General features: G+C 32.4%; 1 protein-coding gene across 1 annotated transcript in view; it reads right to left on the bottom strand.

Moving 5' to 3' along the window:
• Positions 1-23,537, bottom strand: part of creb3l2 (cAMP responsive element binding protein 3-like 2) — a 40,722-nt gene that overhangs the window by 11,012 nt on the left and 6,173 nt on the right. Inside the window, 3 exon segments of the mRNA NM_001080651.2 lie at positions 308-489; positions 2,131-2,382; positions 5,828-6,056. Coding sequence (NP_001074120.1) covers positions 308-489; positions 2,131-2,382; positions 5,828-6,056 — 663 coding nt within the window.

The raw sequence follows: 23,537 nt of genomic DNA on the forward strand, positions 1-23,537 counted from the left end.
AATTAGCCTTAAGGGGCTAATAATTTTTACCTTAAAATGGTGTTTAAAAATTTTGAAACTGCTTTTATTCAAGTCGAAATAAAACAAATAAGACTTTCTCTAGAAAAAAAAATATTATCAGACTTACTGTGAAAATTTTCTTGCTCTGTTAAACATTATTTGGAAAATATTTTAAAAAGAAAAACATTCAAAGGGGGGCTAATAATACTGACTTTAACTCTTTGAAGATCACACCGTACAAACACTTCTTTTGATCCTGCACTACATAAAGCTGAAAGTGTGAACAGTACGTTTGGTGTGTACTTACATGTGGAGCGGTGAGCAGGGGAGAGCTGGACAGAGATGAAGGGGCTCGCGGCGCCACCTTGAGGACAGCGGGGGTCTGTGTGGGACTGGCAGGAGCGCAGGGGTGAACGGGACTCTGACTGCCCTCCGAATCACTTCCCACTGAGCTGGGAGGAGTTGGTGGCATCTGAAGACACTCCAGACCTGGACAACAGCATGACACTGAACGCTCAATCATGGCCTAATAATACACATTTTTCTAATTTCGCTGCATTGTTATGTTTTCTTTCATTTCAAGATTAAGTTCTAAACAATCCTAAACAATTACCAAAATTAAGAACCCAGTTATTTAAATTGTGTCAACAAAAATATTGGGACATTTTTTGAAATATTTAAGTTAAATATTTTATTAAGGTAAAATATTTAATTTAATAATTTATAATTTATTTATAATAGATTTATATTTATTTATTTTATATATTTATATTAATTTATATATTTATATATATATTTATTTATTCATGTTTATATTCATATTTTTTATATTAACAAATTTTTATATTTATACATTTTTATATTCATATATTTTTATATTTAATTATATTTATTCATAAATTTTTATATTTATATATTTTATATTTATTTACTTTTATAATTATTTATTTTTATTCGTATATATTTTATATTTATTTATACAATTTATATATAGTTAATATGCATTTATATTTATATTCAATTATTTTTTATATATATTTATATATTTGTACATTTATTTATTTATTTTTATATTTATTTATTTTACATTCATTTATTTATTTTGATATTTATTATTATATTTTGTTTTTACATATTTTATAATTATTTATTTTTGCATATATATATATATATATATATATATATATATATATATATATATATATATATATATATATATATATATATATATATATATATATATATATATAAGAATAGAAGAATAGAAGAATAGAAGAATAGATGGATGGATGGATGGATGGCTGGATGTACAACTAATTGATGTATAGAACGATAGATGGATGCGTGGATGGATAGATGGGGGAGGGGGTGTGTAGGATGAGGACACATAATTACATAACTTTCTTACATTTATTTTCAAATAAACTCTATAAATTTGGTACACAAATATCATTTATTTAGTTATTTAAAAAAACAAAACAAATTATTCTTATTAATAAAATACTGCTTTAATTAAATATTTAAATCCTTCATATTTTTGTAAATATTAATGAAATCAAATTGCAATTATTAAATAATTGTAAATAATAAATAAAGTGTGCCATTTAATCAAATAAATCTGAATATACAAAAATAATTATTTAAAAAAAATTAGTAATAAATCTGAATATTAAACTACTGAACCAAAAAAACATGAATACTTAATTTATTATGACAATTATAATTCTCAAATGGCCACAAAATAATTTAAACTTTTAAATTATTATTACATTATACATAGCCTCCCTTTACTGTACTATATTTTGATAATTATATTTTAGCATACCATATTATTTACTGCACTAAACAATGAATTAAACTTTTTATTTGTAATTTTTTATTGGTATTTAACAAGACCATAGTTTATGAAAACAGAATAAGACACAGAATACTTACACTCTTATTTTCCCACTATCCCCTCAAAATAAAACTAAATTAAATTAAATGTCTTAATTGAAAACAAACATATCCTCCAAAAAAGACAAGTATCTAGTTTATAAATAAATCAGTAAATAAGAGTAATAAAAATCTGCTATTGTTTTTTTACAGTGCAGTAATTGCAAAACATGTCTGGATCTGTGTTTTTTTTACCTTTAGGCGAGAGGTTCAAGAACTGATCGACTTCATGGGGCTCCAGTTTAATCTGTGGACTGTTGCTGTCCTCCTTCACCTGAGGGAGACTCAGGGATTGGGCGGAATCACAGCTGTCAATCACAGGCTCAGGGGCAGAGCCTGCAGGGGTCACTGTGAGGGTCAGAGCAGGCAGCGGGACACAGAGTAGAGGCTCCATCTTTATTCCCTTATCCTCCTGCTCCATTGGCCACTCGTCTGACTCTGAATCAGCTGAGGAAACAAGACTTTACTTTATTACCCTTTTTCTTTATATCAGGGCACAGGCGCAAACATTAATCTTTTTGGCCCAAGATTTCAGGTCTCATTTTTAGGCATTAAAAACAACTTGTTACGCTGCTTGATGTTGCAAACTGATATTTATTATATTATTCTACTTTTTTTCATATAAAGTCTTGAGCACACTTGTTTGCAGAGCGATTAGTTTGAGGATTTTCTGCTGTTATTATTCCTAGTCATTTCTCCCATAGGCAACAGAACTAGAAGTTCTAAAACGATCACAAAAATGAGCTTATAATATCACATTGCAGAACGAGGACAATATTAAAGGGATTTAAATGACTTCTTTTGCTTATTGTGAATTTTTTTATTTACAGTTTTTTTTTTTTTTTTTTTTTTTTTTACAACGAAGCTGTTTGTGTGTGTAACAATTCTACCAAGAACAAAGTCCAAGGCAAAAGGAAGTGGGTTTCCAGAACAGAACAGAAAGCATTTGTTCAAAGTCTTTGTTTGCATTTCTGCCATCATCATGATTTAGCTATAATATTATGATTTACACATTTGATACGCTTTCATTTTGCCTTCAAATATATATAGAAAAAAATGAATAAATAAAACCTTTGCCAACGAAGTGACATAAATAATATTCAAAGGTTAATATTGAGTTCAGTCTTTAACAATAACATTTAAATTATTTAAATATTTAAAAATGATAATATTTTAATTTAAACAATAACTTACAAACTTCATTTAAGTTTCATTCACTTGTTTTTATTGTTTATGTTAACGTAAGTAAATAATTTACTTTATTATTTGATACGTTTTTCTTACACCTACTTTAAATTTTTATTTTAAATAATTCCAATTAAATAAATATTAATAATAATACCAATTAAACATTTTAATAAGAAGTAAATGGGTATGAAATGATTTTAACATAAACAAATATTTTTGTGGATATAATTTGATACAATAATGTATCTATTTTATCTATCTATCTATCTATCTATCTATCTATCTATCTATCTATCTATCTATCTATCTATCTATCTATCTATCTATCTATCTATCTATCTATCTATCTAACATGACCTTTGACCTATAACCTAAAAAACAGATAAATGTCAATCATGTCGTTACACATATTATTAATGTTTTATTTCCCACCTATAAGAAATAAATTGATGCCATCTACCTGTAGATAAGTAGATGAAGAGGCGCCCTCTAGTGTACCTAGGGTGATAATGGTCTGTGTTCGAACTGGCTAAAATGTGCAATGACGTTAGCCGTTTCAAACATAACAGGGGGCGCTAAACTGCGGTTTTCTCTGTGTTATTATCTATGATGTTTAACAGGGTAAATGAATGTTCACAGCATGTCTGATAATGTTTTTTTCTACTGGATAAAGTCTTATTTGTTTTTTTGGCAGTAATAAAAGCAGTTTTAAATAAATATTTTTCTAAAATTAATTTTAAGGTCACTAATTATCTCCTAGAAGCAATATATTTTTTTCAATGGTCTCCAGAACAAACTATCGTTATACAATAACTTGACTAATTACCCTGAACTGTCTAGTTAACCTAATTAACCTGGTGAAGAATTTACATGTCACTTTAAGCTGTATATCTATCTATCTATCTATCTATCTATCTATCTATCTATCTATCTATCTATCTATCTATCTATCTATCTATCTATCTCTATCTGTCTGTCTATCTATCTATCTATCTATCTATCTATCTATCTATCTATCTATCTATCTATCTATCTATCTATCTATCTATCTATCAATCTATCTATCTATCTATCTATCTATCTCTATCTATCTATCTATCTATCTATCTATCTATCTATCTATCTATCTATCTATCTATCTATCTATCTGTATATCTCTATCTATCTATCTATCTATCTATCTATCTATCTATCTATCTATCTATCTATCTATCTATCTATCTATCTATCTATATATCTCTATCTATCTATCTATCTATCTATCTATCTATCTATCTATCTATCTATCTATCTATCTATCTATCTATCTATCTATCTATCTATCTGTATATCTCTATCTATCTATCTATCTATCTATCTATCTATCTATCTATCTATCTATCTATCTATCTATCTATCTATCTATCTATCTATCTATCTATCTATCTATCTGTATATCTCTATCTATCTATCTATCTATCTATCTATCTATCTATCTATCTATCTATCTATCTATCTATCTATCTATCTATCTATCTATCTATCTATCTGTATATCTCTATCTATCTATCTATCTATCTATCTATCTATCTATCTATCTATCTATCTATCTATCTATCTATCTATCTATCACACACACATGACCTTTGACCTATAACCTAAAAAACAAATAAATGTCAATCATGTCGTTACACATATTATTAATGTTTTATTTCCCACATATAAGAAATAAATTGATGCCATCTACCTGTAGATACTTAGATGAAGAGGCGCCCTCTAGTGTACCTAGGGTGATAATGGTCTGTGTTCGAACTGGCTAAAATGTGCAATGACGTTAGCCGTTTCAAACATAACAGGGGGCGCTAAACTGCGGTTTTCTCTGTGTTATTATCTATGATGTTTAGCAGAGTAAATGAATGTTCACAGTATGTCTGATAATGTTTTTTTTCTTCTGGATAAAGTCTTATTTGTTTTTTTTTTGGCAGTAATAAAAGCAGTTTTAAATGAATAATTTTTTTTTAAATTAATTTTAAGGTCACTAATTATCTCCTATAAGCAATATATATTTTTTCAATGGTCTCCAGAACAAACTATCGTTATACAATAACTTGACTAATTACCCTGACCTGCCTAGTTAACCTAATTAACCTGGTGAAGAAATTACATGTCACTTTAAGCTGTATATCTATCTATCTATCTATCTATCTATCTATCTATCTATCTATCTATCTATCTATCTATCTATCTATCTATCTATCTATCTATCTATCTATCTATCTATCTATCTATCTATCTATCTATCTATCTATCTATCTATCTATCTATCTATCTATCTATCTATCTATCTATCTATCTATCTATCTATCTATCTATCTATCTATCTATCTACCTATCTACATGTATATAATAAAACCAGTACTACAACTACAACTACTAGTACTACTACTACTAATAATAATAATACCACCATTGAATTATTGATTTAAAAATGGACATGAAATAAATGGGCCAAACAAAATTATTTTAACATAAAAATATTGTTGTAGATATATTTTATAATATAATAATTATAATAATAATCTATTTTTATCTGTATTCATAATTTTCTCTCACTAGTTTATTTTTCTCTCACTAATTAGTTTATTTATCATTATTGTCTGTCAACTGGCTGCTTTATAATTCAGACTAAATGAATCCAGATGTGCATCCTGGCCCAAAATCTCACCAGCGTCGCTGCCGGGTTCTCCAGGCAAATGAGAGAGCGGCGACTGTGGGCGTGAGTCTCCGCACAGAGAGTAACTGTGTTCAGCCTGGATGTGTGGTGGCACTGGAGACGCACGGGTCAGCTCCTCCTCAGTGTCCATCGCATCTCCACGGCCCGACAGAAACGGGTCGCTCAACAGCTGCCCGAGCAAAGCCTCCTGGGACAAATCATCCAGCAGGTCCGTGAAGTGCTGCACAACAAGAGAAATAAAAAAACATTCACTTACAAAACATTATTATTTTTTAGCAAGGAAGACTTGTCTGTTTATAGTGTCTGGCTTTAAGAAGAAGATTCAATTAAATGTGCCGATTGGCTGCTGCCACATATTTCTGCCTTGTGATTGGCCCTCAGATAGACCCAGTAAATATGCGCAGAGTTTATTTGAATTGATATTGTACATCAGGCCAGTCCTAATAACACTTTAAACAAAGATCATTATTTGCTTTGACTTACATTTTATGAATCACCAAGGACCAACTAAAAATCCTCTTCAAACGCTTCACTAAAGAAAAAATTCATCCCATATTGCCTGAGGATGAGCAAATGAGCTGTGAAGTTTCATTCATGGTGGACTTTTCCTTTAAATAGACTTTAATCACAGACTATAAACCATCAGCACATTTCTTTGAAGATCAGATCACACAGCCTGGAGGAATAAACTAAACTGGTGCCTTCAGGGTACCCAGTTCCACCAATCACAGCGCAGCATGCTTTCTCTCAGCCAATTAGACGGCTTGCTCATATCCAGGTGTGTTTTGAGGTCAGAAAGCAGCAGGTTTTCTTCTCCTTGGCATTCCAGCCATATTCCTCCTTCTCAAACAGGTTTAGACAGGCTGCAAACTCTTCCAGACATTCGTTTCATCACTGAATGCAGCACTGGTGTTAACTCAACAGGTTTCCTCCACATTCAGCTTTTTTCTCCTCAGGCGATGTTCTGTGTTCTCCTCAGGAATGTTCTGAATTCAAGTTAAGCTCGATGTGCGGCTTTAATTTCTTTACTTACTGCTGATGTAGAGAACACAGAAAAATGTTTCATTCACTAAGTTTTTAGCGTATAAGGGATATTGCAAGAGAAGCGTTACAATCTAGAACTGAGACTAAATGTGATGTGATTGCTTATAAAATGTGTTCATGCAAAGCTAAAGCAAATATTTCAATTGCATGAACACTTCAACATAAGAAAAAAAAACATTTGATTTATTTATATTAAACATATTGTTTGACGTTAAACAATAAGACAAGAATAAATTTAACACTTGTTAGATGCTTAGGAAAAATATATTAGTTAATCACTCATTTCTAATAACGGATTTCTTTTATCTTTGCTGCAATGACAGTACATGATTTTGACTTGATATTTTTCTATTGTATATTTTATTTTCATTGATATTTTAATGTTATTGCTAATAAAATTGACCTTTAAAAAAAAAAAGACTTTTTCCAGAAGTAAAAATATTATCAGAAATACCTTAAATATTTTAAATATCATTACTTGAGAAATATTTGAAAAAGGATAAATATTTCACAGGAGGGCAAACAGTTTCACCCTTAACCGAATGCTTATATATATATATATATATATATATATATATATATATATATATATATATATATATATATATATATATATATATATACATATAAATATATATATATATATATATATATATATATACATATATATATATATACATATAAATATATATATATATATATATATATATATATATATATATATATATATATATATATATATATATATATATACATATAAATATATATATATATATATATATACATATAAATATATATATATATATATATATATATATATATATATATATATATATATATATATATATATATATATATATATATATATATACATATAAATAAATAAATATATATATATATATATATATATATATATATATATATATATATATATATATATATATATATATATATATATATATATATATATATATATATCAGTAAATATCATTGGTTCCCAAAGTGGGGGTCGCGGGACAATGAGAGGGAGGTCACCTGGTGATTTCTAAAAATCTAATAAATTTGAATAAACTTTTAAAGTTACCACTGTTAATCCAAAACTTACAGAAGATAAAAAATAGTAACATTAGAAATATGACATGCAAATAAAAAGCCATCAGCCTTTAGATTATAATTTTTTTCACTGTTCGATTGCAACCTCTGGGGTTTTTACGTTACATTAATGACAGCGTCAGTTTAAGCAGTTTGATTTTACAGCACCAGCCTAAACTTCCTGAAACCTTTTTGGCACTCACGTACATATAAAACAAATACAGGCCACGAGGAAACATGGAGGATGATCTCAGTGTGGCGGTCTCCAAAACTAAACCAAGAAAAGACTTGTAAAGTAACTTAAACATTGTGCCCAACAGTCTCATTAGTTGAGGTTAATATTAAATAATAATCAAAATAAAAAAGATGATTTGTTTGGACTGACTGCTGCATATGTTTGTGTTATGAATGTGATTGTGTTTATGTAGGCCTATTGGTGTGTGTGAGCAGTTGCGTGCAAATAATGGTGGTCACGAGTCACTGGCTTTGTTATTTTTGGAGTAGTGGGCTGAAAAGCTTGGGAATCCCTATAATTAACCCCTATAACTATAATTATTATTATTATTATATAGTTGTTATATTATTAAAAATACTATTTCATGGTAAATTTAAATTTGTTTAACTATTTCTATAATTTTACATTATTCTCAAATTAACTTTTTTGTCAGTTCCATGAGAATTTTTAAACATTGTCGTCTTTAATTTTTGTTTTTTTGATTTTAATACATAGTTCAGTACTAATCAATAGAATCCATATTATGTGGATTTTTACATGTAATTAATTATTTCAGAAATTTAGCAAATTTGCCACACTATCTGTAAGAAACCTCCTCAGTTAAATTGATTACTATGACAACTAAAAACGGCAGCTACAAAAGTTTGTACAAAAACAAAACACAGACACCAACAAAGACGTCAGAAAATGAGTTAAACAGACACAAACTGAGCAAACTCGGAAGGAAAGAGGTGGAGTCTGGGAAGGAAAAGCCACATATGGGATCAATTACAGACTGACTCAGATCCAAGTCAAAAAACAGACAAGCGAAAACAGCTAAACAAAGCAGCAAGGGAAAACCGAGAGAAACAATTATAACGCGGGCACAAGAGAAAGCATGTCAAAGCCGCTCAGGAATGCCTTGTCCTGTATTTTCCACTAGTGTTACTCAACAGCGGATCGGTCTGGAGTGTCGAAAATGGTGAGAAAACGTCTGGATGTCCAAAAAGAAATGCAGGTGTTCCAACAGTACATTAAGCATCTGTTCATGTAAGCAGTTCTCCAAAAAGACCTTGTTTGAACTTATTTGGCAAAGATCTGCCTTACTGGAATGTCTTCATCGGCCAAATAAACCATAGTAGAAAAACGGCAAGCATTTCTAAAGCCACTTAAAGGGACAGTGCACTTAAAAATGAATCATTTATTACTGTTGGAGTTTCTTTTATCTGTTGATCACAGAAGAAGATATTTAGAAAAACGCTAGATGCTGGCGCTCATTGACTTCCATAGTCATTTTAGTTAATTACTATGAAAATTAATGTGTTCCAGCAACAAGCATTCTCCACACTATCTTCTTTATTATGTTTAACAGAATAAAGAAACGCGAACAGGTTTAAAACCGCATGAGGGGGAATAAATGATGAGAAAAATGTTTTATTTAGGGATGAACTGTGCCTTTAAGATGAATTTCTCCTTGTAGCATGAACAAGTGAATGAATCTGAAGTTCAGGATGAGGGATGTACAATATATCATAGGGCTGCTCGATTTTGGGGAAAATCATAATCACGATTATTTTTGTCATAATTGTTATCACGAATATCAGTTGATGTCAAAATTATTAGTGCTCCTCAGATGTTTTTAAATATATATATATATATATATATATATATATATATATATATATATATATATATATATATATATATATATATATATATATATATATATATATATATATATAAATATTTCCCAAATGATGTTTAACAGAGCAAGGAATTTTAACAGTATTCACTATGTATTCTTCTGGAGAAAAGCTTATTTGTTTTTTTTAGTTTGTCTGTTTTTTTGGCTAGTATTAAAGCAGGTTTAAATGTTGAAACCCATTTTAAGGTCAATAGTATTAGCTCCCTTAAGCAATATATATTTTTGATTGTCTGCAGAAGAATCTAGTGTTATACAATGACTTGCCTAATTACACTAATTAAGTCTTTGAATTGCACTTTGAATCTGAATGCTTGTATTTTGAAAATAGTTTAATAAAAGGGTAAAGGGAAAAGAGTTGCTAATATTCAGGAGGGCTAATAACTCTGACTTCAACTGCATATATACAGTTGTTTTCCACCCTGCAAAGGAAAGAGAAATAAATACAACAGAATAAAAATATGAAACAAACTGTGCATGCGGTCTTTCTCGCTGCTAAGTTAATAATCGTTTATCTCGATTAATGATTTTTTCATAAATTTTCATAATTTTTCATAATTTTTATTGATTTTTTCAAAATTGATTAATTGCACAGTATATGCAATATACTGTAGATATCGCAGACGTGTGATAAATTACGTCTATTACATGCATTGGTTGTTGATCTAAAATCGACCAATCAGGTAGCGTCTTACTATCTTTATCCAGCATTCTTCACAATATCTTCTTTTGTGTTTAACAGAATAAAGAAACACAAACAGGTTTAAAACCACATGAGGGAGAACAAATGATGAGGAACTGTTTTATTTTGGGGTGAACTGTCCCTTTAAGGTGAAATTCTCCTTGCAGCGAATGAATCTGCAGTTCACTACAATATATCGTAAAATTATCGTTACTGCGATTATAGTATACTGTACCTATTGCAGACATGTTTGATAAATGACATTTATTTTATGCATTGGATCTAAATTTGATCAGATGGGGACTAACTATCTGTATCCACCTCCCAAGTAGTTGCTGTTCTGCTATTGGCCGGAGCAGCCCAAAGATAAACCCAATGCTGAAAGTAATGGCTTGAGTCGAGACGAGAATGGAAAATGGCAACAGCCAATCAGAGCCAGAATATCTGCTAAGGTTTTTACTCATTCATAATGTTTTAAAGACTTATGCTGCGTCCAAAACTGCACACTTCCATACTATATAGTACGCTAAAATCAGTATGCGAGCCGAGTAGTATGTTCGAATTCATACAATCCGAACATCAGTATGCGAGAAGTACCCGGATGACTTACTACTTCTGGCGAGATTCAGAAGAGTGCATCCTATGCACGCTGTGCTATCCCATGATGTCCCACGAGTGAATTCCTGAATGGGAGTGATACGATGCAACTGACGCATGCAGGTCACATGACCATGACAAAATGGCGGATGTAGCACGACAGCATTCCATTCATACTTCTCCCATTCATCTTGTATAGAACGTACTTTTCTAACGGAAGAGCAGTAGGTTCAAATTAAAATGCAGTGCCTACTGAGTAGTAGGCGATTTAGGATGCAGCCTAAATGTTTGCATCTCGAGAGAGTCTGAATTAGATCTGAAAAATACCAGTTTATTTCAACATGGTTGAATAAATAAATTATTTTAAAACGTAGCTAATAAACTTAGCATTTTTAAATGTCATATCATATAAAAATAGCATTATCACAATACTCTGATAAGCTCTGTCCACTTTTAATGTGAATTTTATTGACATTTTAGTAGCTTCAAGTAATATAATGCATAAACAATAATATATAGAGAAATAAACCTGTGAAATATTGCACTGGCAGTTTATTACAAGGGTTTTGAGGCGTAAAACACAACACCAACCCGGACGATATGTCATTTAAAACTATTAAAAATGTTCATGAACGTCACTTTTTGAGCTTCTCAAGGTTAATAGTTGCTGGAAGGAAGAACAATGGCCCATAATGCAATTCAAAAGCATAAAAAAAGAGGGATGAAATAAAAACATGAATCACAAAATACAGAAATCTGCTTATTTACATATATTTTTTTTTGTGATGTAACAGTTTCTTGATGTAATCACACCAGTCATTTCCGATTCTCTGCAGCAACCCATTTGAATTGACAGATGTAGTTATGGCCGATGTATTATTATGCCGTTCCCGCATCAGTCACGGGTGATGTGCAATTACATCTGACTCCGCGAGTGTGTGAGGAGATGATTATGATGATTGCTGGAAATTGCTGGGTGTCGACTGGCCTCTAAAGGGGAATATAAGAGAGCGTTCGCTCAGAAGAGGACAGACGGGAGGGTTTCTAGGGTTCAAGGATTGAAATAATCTCTTCTAATTGCCTGGTCTGGGATCAGATCCTTTAAAGTACGGAAAATGGAATTGGAGTGTAGTGTATTGAAATTGCACAGGGGCGACACGCCACACAGCAAGAAGGTCGCTGGTTCGAGTCCTGGCTGGGTCATTTGGCATTTCTGTGTGGAGTTTGCATGTTCTCCTCGTGTTGGCGTGGGTTTCCTCCGGGTGCTCCAGTTTCCCCCACAGTCCAAACACATGTGGTACAGGTGAATTGAATAAAGTAAAATGGTCGTAGTGTATGTGTGTGAATGAGTGTGTATGGATGTTTCCCAGTACTGGGTTGTAGCTGGAAGAGAATCCGCTATGTCAAACATATGCTGGAATAGTTGGCAGTTCATTTCACTGTGGTTATCCCTGATGAATAAAGAGACTAAGCTGAAGGAAAATGAACCAATAAATTGATGAAATTGCACAGCATGTGCTTTTATTAAATGACATCCAAATATCTTCGTGGCAATGAAAAATATGCATATATTATAGGTTCAAGATTAGAATTATTGCTTGTAATTTTGCATAATTACTTGCTATTATTACTATAGTAGGTACATGTAACACAAAAAGGAAGAATAAGCTAATATGACCCTAAAATAAGTACTTAAAATGCATCAATTATGGCTGATATGAATTCTGAGGTTCTTTGTGAGCTTCCATAAGTATTATCAGGCTATTTAATAATACGTACAGTAAATAAATAAATAAATTAATTATCGAAATTATAAAAGTTACTACATTATTGATTATATTATATTCTAATTATTATTTTGCAACATTTTTACATTATTTTTAAATTGTAAAATCATTTTAAAATAATTTTTTGTTATTTTATTATAAATTGTATTATTTTAACTTTAATTTAATTATTTTTTTCAAATATTACATTATTTTAAAAGTAAATTACTGTCATTTAATGACCAAAAATATTATATTGAAATACATCGAAATACATACATACATACATACAGCTTCCAGTGTACAAAAAGTGACAAGTGACAACACAAAATAAAAATGAGAAAATATGACAAACATTAAACAGAGATGCAATTAGACAAAGGAGCTCTGGATGATGAATTAAATGTACAGATTTGTTATAAATATACAAGTTATAAGGTGCTGTGTACAAATGCATATCAGACAGGATTGCACATGTTTATTGCACAGTAGGGGAATATTTAACTACTCATAATATATTATTTATTTATTTATTTTTCATTTTTATTATTTTATATTACACTTACTACAATTTTATTTGTGACCTACATAAAATTAAGCATTTTAAATCAAGATTTAAACAAAAACAAAAACTACAGTTTAATATTTGGTTAAAATAAATAATAATAAAACTTAACATATGAATTTATGGTGCTCCACACTCCATCAATATGAGTCCTGCATCCATCTATATGGATTCTGGGAGTGAAGGCTTCTTTGTCTACATGTGTGTTTTAGACATGTGGTTTCCGTCAGGGGGGTGTCAGTGTACTGAAATTGGACTCTTTCTGAATTTTTGTTCAGCTGGAGAATCTGAGCAGTTATTGGAGCAGCAGCTCAACTGATGACAGAGAGGCTGACCATTTTTTTCCTCAAGGGGGCTGTGAATGTGTGTGGAGGAAGAGGAAGATGACGCAATCCTTTAAACAGCAAAACAGATGTGAGGAACGAAACTAATGCAGGCCAAAGATCAGCACCCGCGAAGCTGGACCTTGTCCTTTATACACTGTTGGACCTGACTCACAGATATAAAACACTATTTACATTGGACTGGAACACTGTAGAGCTATCAGAGAGCTGAGGAAATCCAGCATGTCGTTTCTCTGTTTTTGGCTGCTGTTGTACTAGGAGAGTGTGATATTTATGGTATCATTATAGTAATTGTTGTTTTAACGATGTGCAAGCTGATATTATTATATGTCAGTCACTATTAGAATGCAGTTAGAAGTTATGAAGTTTAAAAAAATTACTGTATAGGTTTATTTTCTTTTACATTTATAAGCTATGATATAGTTAAGCCTTTAACTGGACTTAACTATACTGTAGCTTACAAATATATATATAAAAAAAATTATAAACCTATACAGCGAGACTACATCACAAGTGTGGCTGCAAATGTTAGATATTAATATTTACTTTATATTTTTGCATTTATTCGCAGGTTAAAAACAAAACAAAAGCAAAGCAAAAAATAATAAATAAATAAACAAGACCAGCACAAACATGCACTCGTAAAAGTAATAATCAATCAATAAAATAAATAAATCAATAAAGTTAAATAATTTATTACTTAATAAATTATAAAATTTAAAATATATTTTAAAAAAGTAAAAAATAAGACCAGCACAAAAACGCATCCAGATAAGAAATGAACAATCATTTAAAAATATAAATAAATAAAAGTAAATAATTAAAATAAATGAATTAATTAATTAATTAATTTAAAAAACAGGACCAGCGCAAAAATACATTCGCAAAAGAAATAATCAATAATTTTAAATAAGTAAGTAAATAAATAAATACATAAATAATACCTGTATAAATAATTAAGTAAATAAATAAAGAAAGTAAATAAATAAATAAGCAAATATATAAATATATACTTAAATTAGTAAATAAATAAATAAATAAATAAAGCACAAAAAATTACAGAAATAATTAGATTTTTTCACACTCAGAAAAAAATTCATTATCAATTTTAAAAAAAAAATATATATATATATATATATTTTTTGGTTGATATCACACAAGCCTCACAACATATTGAATAAATCATGAAATGAAAAAAACAGAAATCTTGTAAAACTGTTGCAAAAAGGACTGCAAATAACTCAGTGCATTTTACAAATAATAAATAACAAAGCTGAGATCACAGAAAGAAATGTCTGATTATTTGGTAGTGATTTGTTTAAGAACAAGAGCCAACACAGAGTGACCTTAACATGGTGGCCTTGTTTGAGTAAAATACAAGGGTCTCTTTGACCCAAATACAGAGTCAACCTGTCTTACAGGCCGTTTGTATAGAGAGTAATGACAAACTGGCAAACTGTTGTGCCTCAAAACAGCTGAACGCTACTAAACAGGGTAAAGTTGCATGATAAAGTTACACTGAAGAGAAGCTGATGTTCCCGTCTTTATCATGTAATGCATAATCAAATCATAAATAATCATCACGCTGGAGTCAACTTCAAATTCCATGAATTGTTTTGAGAGATTTGGAGGGAGCAAAGAGCACGTGCAGACTAATCTGAATAAAGGAAATAAAATTGATTGCAAAACATCTACGTTACTTTAAGCAGTTGAGTGGCCAATGAAGAAGAAGAAAAAATGGTTAACCCAAAAAACAAAGAGTCCTCATTTCAAGATTTCTGTCGACTGCCTGTTTTATGCTACTAATTGCTGGATATAATGAAAAAAACACCCTGTTTAAATGAGCGATTCACTGAACCACTAATTTAGAGAATTCACTCTTCATTCAAAACAGTTGATTCCTTTAGAAACAAAGCAAGTGGCTCTAATTATGAATGGATTATTGAATAAATGATTAATTAAAGTAGCATTACTCTAAGGTGCGGAAATATTCTGCTCTGGCTTCTTTTTAAAGATTATTTTCGTTGTTGAAATATGTCATGCTATTGCATAAAACTACGTCAACAATAAAAATGACCTTTGTTTGACATTGCTTCAATATAGTTTATCAGTATATTTAGTAAAAACATCCATTTACACTACTTTTCTAACTATGAATGAGCAGCTTCATTGAGCTAAAAGTCTATATGTTAATAAATTGTTAATGGCGTGAATTACAAATTAAAATAAAGTGTGACCTTTTTTTCTTATAAATATTAAAAGAAGGGGGTATTTTTCTGTTTCACAAAGTTCCTTCAAGGATTGATAACTCAGTATTGTTTTGCACTCTCAAGATGTGTTTCTATTTATCTTGCATAACTCCGCAACAAACATAGACATATACACTAGATATCACTTAGGGACCCTGAGCATGATCAATAGCGCTGCCACATTGGTACAGTGCTCCCAGGACAAATGTCATTGAACCGCACTAGTCAAGACAGTGTTACTACGTGAAGATGCTGGACTTTTTTGTCTATTGGTGTAGTAACGAGCCAACAAAGAAAACAAAGCACAGAGGCAGAACATTACATAAGGAAAGGTTTAGTTTATGTTTTTGTATGTTATGAACTTTTGTGCTAAACAGGTACAATATTAATGATAATACAGTCACTTACTGCATTCAGCAAAGCAAAGCTTTGATGCTTTGGGACTCACACTAAATAGTCGGATAATGCTAGTTTTGTTGAATAAAATCAGCAAACAACACAAATAAATTATGACAACCAGATGCTGCGCTGCCAGAAACTTGTATTACTGTTGGCTAGTGAACGAGTCGTTCATAACGAAGATTCAATCACAAACGAATCGCTCCCTCTGTCAGTATGAGAAGTAAAAGCAGGAGAGGAGGTGTGTTTCAGGACACGGATTAGATCCAATTTAACAGGGAGGGTGGATAGTACATTTCCATACACACAAACACAAGCTTTTTGTCAGGAATGCCTGTGCGATCACTGATCCATCAATGTAGAAAAGTGACGTAAAATTATAATTTTGTAGTTAAAAAAAAAAAAAATTCATACTGACCTCTGGGAAAACTCCCGGATATATGTATATATGTGTAATTCTCTGGCTTTGGATGGCCACAGTCCTCCACTGCAGCTTGGTCCCGCATTCATTTCAAAGGAGCGCTACCCTGTACTAAAATGGCGGCTCTATTGACACATTCCTTCCAATAGACAACAACAGGGTCGGTACATCTAATGTATATATCTATGAGCAACAACAACAACTCACATTGTTGAAACAATTACACTAGCCCCTTTCACACATACAGACCTTTCCGGAAAATTGCCGGCAATTTTCCGGAAAGGTTGTATGTGTGAACAGGTCCTTTTTGAAAATACCGGTAAATTCGTTCTGGCTATTTTCCGGAAAGAGAAGTTGTAACATTACCGGTAATTTGCCGGAATGCTGCGCTGTGTGAATGCAGAAGGAAGATTTCCGTAATAAGCGCGTGCACGTCTAGAACGTGCTGACGTGAGACGTCTGCTTTAGCCAATCACAACAGTCAGACGCATTTACGTCCGCGCGGTTTGTGAGCATAAAAGCCTTCGAATATTTTTCCAGACACTTTTAGCTGCTAGAAGTTAGTCAGATCACGTTTATATGTTCTTCTTAATGCCAACTGTGTAAATAATCATCGATGAGATGCTTATGATAAGCCGTTGTTTGTTTACCTTCAAGCTTTGTGTGTGCCTGTGGAACAGCCTGTGAGCGCCGGCACACGCACATATTATGAACATCTCGACATGAGAAAGTGATCCTGCGAAAGTTGTTCACAATATTGATCATCCACAGAGTTTGTAATTTAGTCAAATGTTTACAAATACAAGCGCAGCCGTTTAAAGCTCATTTGTGGTGAATGATGTCAGAATTTACCGGTATTTTGGGATGGATGTGTGAATGCTCTTTTCCGGAAAATTTCCGTAACATCCTCGCCTGTGTGAACAGCGCTTTTTTTAATATACCGGTAAAGTCTTTCCGGAAATTTTCCGGATATTTACCGGTATCACTGTGTGAAAGGGGCTTATGTTACACTCTTTGAAGTCAATAAACGAGCCATTTTTAGCGCAAATCCTACAACTTAAAAAATGCAGGGTTCCACACAAATCATTCACGTGGTCCCAACACAAATCCATTAAGTTATCATAACACATTTAAGTAGATTGAACATAAAACAATTAAAATCCCCCCCAAAAAAAATCAAGAATTGTGTTGTTTCAGCTCATTTCAAGTAAGTAGTCTGAACAAGCATGAAAAATCATTGGAGAGTGCACCGCATATTTCTAGTATGAGAAAAGCTGTGTATCCTTATGATGAAGGTCACACTGCAAAATCTCACAGATGCCAAGACAAATCCCCGCAGAAGTCCTTCACTTTTTCCATGAGTCACTCCACCCTCTGTGAGAGTCTTGCGAATTTGCTTGGCTCTTGAGCAAGTTTCTGGTGTGCAACAGTTGTGGACGAGCACCACATGTGTCTCATCTTCAGTTTATAAGAGCGGAAGAGGTTTTAAAAAGTGATTGTGCAATAAATTCACAACAAGACCGAACACATCCTGCAGGCTGAGGGTCGCCCTGTCTTCCATCCCCCAGCAAACAGTGATCTACAGCGAGTATGAGTGACTTCTGTATCTCCAGGGGTTCAGGAAATGGCTTTACTGCAATCTGGACAACAGTGACCATAAAGGCCGCTGGATGTAAACACGCAGAGCAAATACGGTCTCGTTTACACCTGGTATAAAGCCGCACTATCGTCAATAGAAATACAGGAATTTGAATGGGGGCTAAAACTTTTGACCACTTCCAGAAATCATTGAAAATGCATTAAATCTAATCGCTTCCACAGCATGGTTTAATCCTATTAAACAGCTACAAAACGCCTCTTACATGTGATTGTTATGGGACATTTAGGGAGCAGGTGCATTAAAAGAAGGTGTTTGTACCAAATCATTTGCTTGCTTTATTGTTGTTGGTTTAATAGTACTTTGCATTGCAAGTGATCACAAGAGATGGATTCAAATTAGGGCAATATATCAAAACATATCAATATTAATATTTCGATATCAATACACTACCGGACTAAAGTTTTGTCGTGGATCCCAGTTATAAGTGCAACAAATAACTTGACTTCTAGTTGATCATTTGGAAAAGTGTCAGATGGTCGATTGTTCAAATGTTACAAATGATAAAAGAGAGAAAATGCATCTAAGCTGTGCTCTCGAATTCCCTTTGTTTTACCAGTAGCTTTGTTCTCACAGAAAAAAAGAAAGTTTCTCATGCAACGTTATACTCCCAAAGCTAATAACCTTTCCATTACAACTTCTCTACTACCAAAAATACACCGTTTGAATCAAAGATTATCCGACTCTAAAGGGCACTGGCCAGAAAAAGAGCACAAGATGGTGATGAAGAAAACGAGACGTGGTCATAATGAATGAATATGTGTGTGCGGGAGCTCCTCGAAGGCTCAAGCTCAGGTTGCAGCTCATACAAGCCGTCCATTCAGAGCAAAAGAGCAAGAATGTGCGTCGCCGAGTGATGCAGCCTGCAAAAACGCAAGACGATGGCCCGTTTAAAAGCCCTGCCCTGTCAGAGAACAGTCCGAGTCTGTGTCCCACAGACCCGTCCCACAGAGAGACGATGGCCTGCTCACACCCAACATACAGACGCTTTCTCAGTACCGATGTCTGCCAATACACCCGTCTTGCAAGACCACGAAAGCTGGAGTCACGACTGGCATGAAGATGTAAAGAACACCGCGATGTGACAAATGTTCTCAAAATGTCAGAGATCAGCCTGTCCTGAGATATTCTCCACTGACCACACACATTATAAAGGCGGTGATAAAACTAGCTGTACCATTACACAGTCTGTCTAACGTCTAAAATTACCATGCTTTCCCATACAAAACTTGTCCTACTGGGTAGGGGTGCCAACTTATAAATTTAAAAGTAATATATATTTATAAATTCAGTGCTGCATAGCATATCATAGTAGTAGAGTAACTAGACTAACCCTTTGGTAAAGCTAAAGACAACAATAAATCAAACAGAGCTAAACCAGCTTAAAATGCATTCGAATGTTTTTCACTTTGCCCTCCATCAACTATACTAGATTTGTAAGCTCGCTATACAGTGTTTACCAACATTCATTCATATATATATATTAACATGTTATTGATTGAGCTTCTAATGCTTTTTTTGTGGTGTTTATATAAGCTGGCTTCACCGATACGCTTTTAAGGGGGCCTATTATGCCCTTTTTAAGATGTAAAATAAGTCTCTGATGTCCCTAGAGTGTGTATAAAAAGTTTAAGCTCAAAATACCACACAAATAATGTTTTATAACTCTTTGAATCTGCCCCTTTTAAGCTTTGATCCTAACTTTTGCGTTTTGGTGACTGTTGCTTTAAATTCAAATGAGATTGTGCTCTTTTCAAAAGAGGGTGGAGCTACAGATGACTGTCAGCATAGTGGCAGATTCAAAAACAAGACTGACGTTATATGCTAATGAGGGAGTGATCATGACTAATGGGCGGAGCTTTTCATCTCTGATGACACGTAGAAAGTATGAATGTCAATCAAAGTGTTTCTGCAGACTGTTTTAATCAAGTGAGATTATAAAAAATAAATATAATACATTTTTACTAATAGAAGCTTTCAGTGCTTGAAACACCTTATAAAGTGGTTTTTGTATAGTCGATCCCTTTTAAGATATAACATAGTGAATTAATTAATTTGATCAAAAAATGTAGAGTACATAAAAGAGAATTCACTTACGTGCCATGCAGTCTTACATCTTTAAACTGTGCGTCATAAGAAATCAATACATGATGGTGCTAATAATTAAGTGTACTGAAGGCAAAAAATAATAAGGGCCTAAATTGTCAAACTAAACACATGATGTCAATGCATCAACAAGCACAACAGCCAATGGCATTTCAGGATTTGTGAGTATATGCACACACTCAAAATAGGATTTTTAATGTGTTCAAACTGCTTATTTAGGAATCAGCTGAATCAACACAATTATTAAGGTTTTTTTGGGGGAAAACTTAATTGTTTTATGTTTAATCCATATAAAAGTACTAAATAAAATAAACATAATCAATTTGTTTTGGCACAACATGAAGGAATTGTGTGGAACTTAGCATTTTTTCAGTGTATGTGACAAGTTGGCACATTGGGATATATTAATGTGTAACAAACACTGGATATTTGTTTGTGAAGGATTCATGTAATGGTTTGATTGCAGATTATATATATATATATATATATATATATATATATATATATATATATATATATATATTGCCTTCCATATAAGACTTCTATTGTTTATGCAAAGTAAAGAAACATATGAAAATCTCAATACTATAGTCAACTACAACTTCATAACCTGTGACATCGAGACAATCTGGGTTAACCACAGAAGATTAAACCAGCTCAAAAAAGAAAAGCTACATGAACCAATTTTCTACTAATTTAATTCCTAATTCATCTTAATGTAATGTAATGTGTATTTATACAGCGCATTTATCATGTATGCACCCAAAGTGCTTCACAATCACAAGGGGGGTCAATCCACACCACCACCAGTGTGCAGAATCCACTTGGATGATGCAACGGCAGTCACTGGACAACGGCGCCAGTGCGCTTACCACACACCAGCTATAGGAAGAGCGGAGAGACAGTGATAGTACCAGTTTGGTGGATTGGGATGACTTGTAGGCCATGGGTAAGGGCTGGTGGAGGGGTTACACCTCTACTCTTTTACGAGAAGTGGGCTTTTTAATGACCACAGAGAGCCAGGACCTTGGTTTAAAGTCTCATCCGAAAGACGTTAACATCTTATCCGAAAGTTTTGTATTATGTGCAAAACAAACAATCTTTCAGAAAAGTTTTTGTGTTTGTGTGTGCGTGTGTGTGTGTGTGTGTGTGTGTGTGTGTGTGTGTGTGTGTGTGTGTGTGTGTGTGCGCGTGTCCTTTTAAGATGCAGTTACTAATGTATCATGAAAATCTGTTTGCTATGTGCTTGTCAAATGTTCAGAGTTTGGGTAGTTTCTCAATGGCTTGATTCAAAACGCCTTACTCTATAGAAATAATAGTTATCCTTGACTTTGCAAGCACAACTAAATAATTAAAACAAATAGATGGAAATGCAAGTTTACATGGTGCCACACTGATCATGATGAGCATTATGATCACAGAGGAGCAGTAAAATGTAAATATACACCAATGCCTGTGTAAATCAAAAGTAAAGCATACATTTCGGTCGACACATTGACCACTGAAGTCTCTCGGTCTGTTCCAGACAGTCCCACAAGACTACAAAAATACCCAGAAAGCAACACAAACACAGATGTGAGGCTTGTGTTTACAATCAGACATGGTATCCACAGTTGAGACTGATGACTTATTTTCTTAAGATATGATCGTCAGTCCAGTGTTTAACATCACTGATTGTGTGAGTACACGTCTTTTTATATCACAGTAACAATATCTCAATGGTATTCATGACCAAACAATAAGCACTTATTCTAAATTAAAGGTGCATAATTTAATTAGGCATTAAAAAATGTAAGATTTTTTTATTTATGAGTTTGATTACACACTAATTTTAAAACACATCAATTCTGATTTACAGGCCTATAGTTCATCCAAACCTGAAAAAATAAAATCTGAATATTTCACTTCTAACAAACCTATTTGACTTCCTTTCTTCGATTAAACAAAAAAAGAAAATATTTAGAAAAATGTTGGATAACTGTATGCATCGGTTTCCATATTATTTGCTTTTTGCTACTATGGATGTCAATGGTTACCAGTTTCTAACATTCTGGGTCCAAGAGAACATTTAGCAACCATCACCAACAAAACTTCACGTTTAACACCCATTTAACAAGTTATTTCTTGCTTGGACTTGTGTGGGACACATCCCACTCTTTATTATTAATTCATTCTGCTTATTCATCATCATGTCTAAATAACGCAACTGTCATATGGTGAGACTGGTTCAACCAAAACAGTTGATGTTGCATTGATGCGGTTGTACACTACAAACTGATGTTTTGCCCTGTCGCCCTGATTGCGCTTCTGTTTACAAATCTAGAGTATAGATGACGAGATATCATCCCATATTGGTGTCTATAGTAAATTTTATGTATAAAAATGATATAAAATCATCAAATTGTACTGTAATTAAAAGATTCTTCCTGATAAATAATTGTAAATGTAAATATTAAAACAAGATCAACTAATTTGGATTTTGGAGCTGTAAGATGAGTTTTGTAATGTGTGTAAAATCGGGCATATTTAATTTAATGGGTCATTTTGCGTGAAAGTCGTTAAACAATTAAACTACGTTGTATATTCACATTCAAATTTCTGTGAATGTTCTTTCTACGAATGCCTGCTTCCTTAAGCAATGTCATTGAGCAGATAGTGTTATCAGTTATAAAGACATCAAATCATTAGTTGGGACAAATGAGATCATCAGAGATGGCAAAAGTACACACATCTTTAGTAGAACAGATACATGTGTTTAAAAATGGACTGACTACATGTTTGCACTTAGTTAAAAGTAAAGAAGTATGGCCTCAAATAAATACTTAAGTTAAAAGTATTCATACTACCACAACTACTGGTAACT

The sequence above is a fragment of the Danio rerio genome, chromosome 4, assembly GCF_049306965.1.
Source record: "Danio rerio strain Tuebingen ecotype United States chromosome 4, GRCz12tu, whole genome shotgun sequence".
Taxonomy (NCBI): domain Eukaryota; kingdom Metazoa; phylum Chordata; class Actinopteri; order Cypriniformes; family Danionidae; genus Danio; species Danio rerio.